This window comes from Trichinella spiralis, assembly GCF_000181795.1.
Source record: "Trichinella spiralis strain ISS 195 chromosome Unknown Scfld610, whole genome shotgun sequence".
Taxonomy (NCBI): domain Eukaryota; kingdom Metazoa; phylum Nematoda; class Enoplea; order Trichinellida; family Trichinellidae; genus Trichinella; species Trichinella spiralis.
Genome location: NW_003527549.1, coordinates 65,134 through 70,322, shown reverse-complemented (window position 1 = coordinate 70,322; position 5,189 = coordinate 65,134). Strand labels below are relative to the sequence as shown.

General features: G+C 39.5%; 3 protein-coding genes across 3 annotated transcripts; all 3 read left to right on the top strand.

Annotated features, from left to right (window-relative positions):
• The first annotated feature begins 845 nt into the window (after positions 1 to 845).
• Positions 846 to 1,921, top strand: Tsp_09813 (putative MSP domain protein). The gene is made up of 2 exons (XM_003370551.1): positions 846 to 1,017; positions 1,560 to 1,921. The coding sequence occupies exons 1-2, from the start codon at positions 846 to 848 to the stop codon at positions 1,919 to 1,921; spliced, it is 534 nt and encodes a 177-aa protein (XP_003370599.1).
• Positions 1,922 to 3,583: 1,662 nt separating this feature from the next.
• Tsp_09812 (conserved hypothetical protein) lies at positions 3,584 to 3,946 on the top strand. The gene is made up of 2 exons (XM_003370550.1): positions 3,584 to 3,685; positions 3,737 to 3,946. The coding sequence occupies exons 1-2, from the start codon at positions 3,584 to 3,586 to the stop codon at positions 3,944 to 3,946; spliced, it is 312 nt and encodes a 103-aa protein (XP_003370598.1).
• Positions 3,947 to 4,452: 506 nt separating this feature from the next.
• Tsp_09811a (eukaryotic translation initiation factor 2C 2) lies at positions 4,453 to 4,984 on the top strand (the record flags this gene model as incomplete). Its single annotated transcript, XM_003370549.1, has 2 exons — positions 4,453 to 4,740; positions 4,913 to 4,984. Coding segments are annotated over exons 1-2 (360 nt in total), but the record flags the coding sequence as incomplete, so codon positions are not given.
• Between the last annotated feature and the right edge of the window lie 205 nt (positions 4,985 to 5,189).

Here is a 5,189-nt window from a genome sequence, read left to right as displayed (position 1 = left end):
TTAAGTCATGTGGAGGATTCGCTCGTTGGAACTCTGCTTCCAAGAATGAAAATTATACTGAAGAGTTACTTTAGATAGCTGTGGAGAGGAGTAATTTCTCAAAACATCAACTAACTGGTCGTAGGATTTTTCTGTGAGCGCGGGCGGCTAAGTGTGAGAAGAGAGTCTCAATAACAATATTGTTGTGCTGTATGAACTCAAAAATAAATTTCTTTTGATGGTGGAATCAGAAATATTATTTTTTCCAAGTAAAACATAACACGAGAGACATAGCATTCCCATTCCTTAGAAATGAACCTATCAGATTCTTTCATATGCTCTGTCTTTTTCGTTGCGTTCGACAATGTCCAAGGAAAAATTCGTCGCTGTTGCATAGTTAAACTGTCATCAGTTGGGTAAAACTGATAACAAATTGTTGTGATATTAATCCTGCTCAGTGCACGGGATCAGAGGCTTTTTTTCTTGCTTTCAGGTGAAAAGCCCATAGCACGAAGCTTGTGTCGTGAAGATTACGAATGAACGCCTCAAAGTCGGATTCTTTTTTAGTCATTTCCAACAACAAATTGCGTCGAGACACGATGCAAGAAAATAATTAGGGCTTATTATATTTGTAAAGCAGACACTGCACCACGATAACAGACAGTTTTGTGATTGTTATAAATTTTTATAGATAGCCAAAGTATGTGCTTTGAAAATATTAAATATGTACTTTCTTATTATTATTATTATTATTATTAGTTCTGTTTTGGTACAGGATAAAAAAGGGTGCAAAGGTGGAGTAACCACCAAGCTGGATGTGACAGCTGTGAACAGGCGGACTCCCCATGGTGACGACTGTCCGGTAGATGAGCACACAAAAAAGGGCCATTTTAAAAAAGGGGAGTGCGGAAGAACCAAAGACCATCCCGCAATTCTATGATGAAGAAGCCGCAGTCGCCTCCGCTGACCCATCAACATCTGGCCAATTTCCGTTATTTAAGGATGTCAGGAGTGCCATGTATAAACAACGGGCGAAACGTTTCCCCAGACTTCCCAGAGATCGTCAGGAATTAGTTCTTGAGCCTGAATTTACAAGAACAAAATCTGGGAAAACGTTTCTATTGACGCAGAGTGCGCCAAAGCATATCCTGATCTTTTCGATGGTCGATAACATTTGACTGATAGCAGCCATGAAACCCTGGGGCATGGATGGCACGTTCAAGGTTGCACCACAATGGTAATAATAAAAAGCGAAGAAAAAATCTGCCGGATACAAATAAAATTCTCATTGTAAAGATATCATGTAAAAAATTCAAAATAGCAATTCATTATTTCATTTCAGTAAATTTTTTAATTGTAAAATATAGTTCGATATTAATAGGATGCAATAGTTTTATTTTAAAGTGATTTTTTTTCAAATTTAAACAAAAACATTTCAAAGGTAAAAATTGTTTAATATTAAACCACTTTAAAAGTTTTCTTTCAGCAGCATCAATAGCGTTGTTGGTTAGATTAGAATTTAGTTTGTGGCATTCTTTTCGCAAGAACGGTAGTCGCTATGGCTGAGAGTGAAATTCCAGGTGCACACGATGTTCTCCTCCAACCGGGTCTGCGGGTCAGTTTCAATGCTCCATTCACGACTCGCCAGCAGACCATGATGCGTTTGCATAATAAATCGGAAAAGCCAATCATGTGGGTTGTGAAATCGAATTTGGGAAAGAAAATTACCATAAATCCATGCTCTGGTGTATTGGAGCCGAATTCCGCAGTAAATATCCATCTGGTTTTGTTTCCATTCAACTACAGCCAAGGACCAGAAGAACGACTGACTATTGAAACGGCTGTCATCTTGCCGTTAATGGAGAAGAAATTTGACCAAGACTTTTTACAAATTTGTGAAATTTTGAATCGTATTCCAATCTCGATTCATTACAATTTCTAACTTTGGCACATTCATTCTCATTCTACTCATCCAAAATTTAACAATGCTAAATTGAATCAACAGTATTTTTATTTGTTTTTCATGATCAATGATATTATATCAATTCGTTCATACTAATGCTGATTAATTGACTTTGAATGTAAAATGTTCGTGTTTTCTGTTTAAATAAATGTTACATAATGAATTGCTATGCACTTAAAAATTTGGATCAATGAAATAAAAAAGAATTGTAGCTAATCAAAGCAGAAAAATTTTAATCAATGAAAAGTTTAGGCAACACAACCGATGCTATTACGCCATAACTATGCAATCAAAAGCTATCCAATAAAAACTGGACTTCTTTCCAACCAATAGAAAATTAGCCCTGAAAATTTTACCGAGAGAGACTATCCCAGTTTCATCATCAATCAAACTGCTAACAATTCCACTGAAAATCACTACAATCCAACCAGTCAGACGCAGCGATCAGTATGTTGGACGCTTTGGAATATAACGATTTTGCAATGTACACAAACAAATGGCAAAATGCAGACAAAAGGCAACTTAAATGTCATAATATGTTATACGTATAACATATTATGACATTTAAGTTTTTGTGATACAAATCCACAAAAGCAATAACAGAAAAATTACAAGCAAGTGAGGATAAATAAAAATAAAGAGTTCAAAGGAAGAGTTCTCAAAAATAAGAATCAAAAGTATTGGCGCTTAAAAGACAATTTTATTAAATAGCTGTTGGGACACATTGTTGATTGAGAAGATTTCCTGCTACGGTGGAAGATAAAAGCTGTAAACGACAAAACCGTTGCGGCTTGCGAATTAATTGACTTTAAGTTTATTTGGCGGTAGGTCAAATTAATCATGACCGCCTGACCGCAATCCGACTCACGTTTGCTCCGCCGGAACGCGACACAAAGTACGACAACAGAGAGGAACAAACACTTTATTGAACCAAAGTGCAAGCTTAGTAGCAGGTCCTCAGTCAGCAAGCTCTCTGCATGGACAACACGGACAATTCGGCCAACAAAAGAAAAGACATTCATCACCGGCACGACATAACGTTCAAAAAAAGCCACGCAAACACACCACGATTGATACTCTCCATACTTCGCTGACTTTTAAATGCGCAGTATGCCAAGGACGACACCATGTAACAAAATGCCCCCAATTTTTGAACCAAGGGTTAGAAGAACGCAAGAAAACTGCCAGGACACTGAAATCTATGTTTCAAATGCTTGCGCTAGGGACATCGAGCGACAGAGTGTAGACTGAAAAAACGGGAACTGAAGACTGGAACTTATACCATTTGCTAACATCAACGAGCTCAAACCAACAAACTCAAAAGCAAGCGGACCCAGACAATCAGACACAACCATCCTGAAAGAAGTCGCGCCCGAAAGAGAAAACTGAAGCAGCTGCGAACGTTCTGCTGATTAGCACTCATCGTCCGGCAAGGAATACGCTTCCAAACAATACAGGCAATAGCACATGGCATTGAAGGAAAACGAATGGTAGTGAACTGCCTGTTTGACAGCGCCGCAGAAAAAGCTCTCGTAAGGGAAGACGTGGCACACTTGCATCCTAGCACTTGCAGGATCAATCAAAACCATCACGGTGAAAGGAATAAATGGCATCCACTGCCACTCAGCAACCTCCAGGAAAATGCAGTTACGACTGAGTCCGTTGAAGAGCGATCATCACGAGAGAGCCAACCAATTTATTGAGGCATTGACTCTCACCAAGATCTGTGACAATGTTCCATCAGTACCCTGCCGGAGAAAGGCTGGAAACACCTAGAACAACTGCACTTATCAGAAGAACAGGATGCGGATCCATATTTTGATAGGTCTTGACTTTTACGGTCAATTTGTCGGTGAGAAAATCTTACGAGGTGGCCACAACGACCTGGCAGCGATCGAAACGACGTTGGGATGGGTGGTGTTTGGTCCAATGAACCCCCATTGTCAACTACAAAATGCCAAGTCAATTGCGTCCAGATTGAAGACGAAACCGAACGGACACTGAAGAAATTTTTGGAGCTGGACTCCATCAGGGTCAAACCCCAAGAAGAGAATATAACGCAAGAGTCGATAAGTGCTCAGTTTCCCGCATGTTAGCATATGACGGATCACGGTACTCGGTGGGGCTATTGTGGAAACCCGGTGAAATCTGATTACCTGACAATCGCTCGTTAGCTGAGCATAGACGGCAAGCCGTGGAAAGAAGCATCATGAAAAACCCAGTCTAACAACTTGCGTACAGCGCAGTGATTGAGGAGTACGTCGGAAATGGATGAGCAGAAAAGGTGATCTGCCATAACGAACAGACTTGCAAAATTTGGTACCTGCCACACCACGCAGTGTACAAGACGGTGGGTTAAAATGTCGAGTGATGTTTGACGGGTCATCAAAATAAGGTGGTGTCCGCTCAATGAATGCCTTGAAACGGGTCCGAATGTGCAAACTGATCTGGTGGATGTTTTGCTCCGCTTCAGACAATACCATATCGCTGCGCAGACTGACATAGAAAAAATGTACCTGCAAGTTGAACTCCGGGTTGAAGACTGCGATGCTTGTCGCTTCCTGTGGCGCAACTGCTTACAGGACGCACCGGTGCGAGCTTATCGCTTCATTTGTATGTGTTTTGGATTGGCGTGTTTCCCATACCTCGCAGCAAATGTAATCAAGGCACACACAAAACGAAACCCAAAGGAATGCGATGAGGTAATTAAGCAAGCTCTGTCCAACATGTATGTTGATGACCTGGTGATGAGTTGCGACGAAGAGTCAGAGGTGGCAGAATCGATCTGTAGAGTACTGGTGTTCCTATATATGCTTAATTCGTGCCGACGATGATAATTAGCAATGGTCACATTTTGGCAGAACATATGCAATGCTAGAGAAAGATAACGTTCACAGCTATGATGGAGTGAACTTGAGATGAAAAATAATTTTGTTTGCTTTCAATTTTATTCGGTAAAATCATTTCAAGATACAACAGATCCCTTTTGATCTCGAATATTCAACATTTGGTTATCATCGTAAAAAGCAATTGCAACTTGAAGTTTAGTCAACACAGTTGTCGGTTTACTTTAGATATTGAAAGAGAAATTTAATACAATTTACACAAAATGTATAACCACAAATTTCTATTTTAAACCAAAGTACAGATTTTATTTTATTTTTTATTTAAATGAAACATAAGAAGAGAAACAATAACTCTTGTGAACAGGAGCGAAAGAAAGATTGAAAAGATTAAATTCTTTTGC

Bases quoted from the DNA above. Each gene is read 5' to 3' on its own strand.
- Tsp_09813 (XM_003370551.1), top strand. From the start codon at position 846: ATGAGCACACAAAAAAGGGCCATTTTAAAAAAGGGGAGTGCGGAAGAA. The intron at 1,018-1,559 runs GTTTCCCCAGAC...GTGAAATTCCAG, and splicing joins GTATAAACAACGGGCGAAAC to GTGCACACGATGTTCTCCTC.
- Tsp_09812 (XM_003370550.1), top strand. From the start codon at position 3,584: ATGCAGTTACGACTGAGTCCGTTGAAGAGCGATCATCACGAGAGAGCC. The intron at 3,686-3,736 runs GTACCCTGCCGG...TGCACTTATCAG, and splicing joins TCTGTGACAATGTTCCATCA to AAGAACAGGATGCGGATCCA.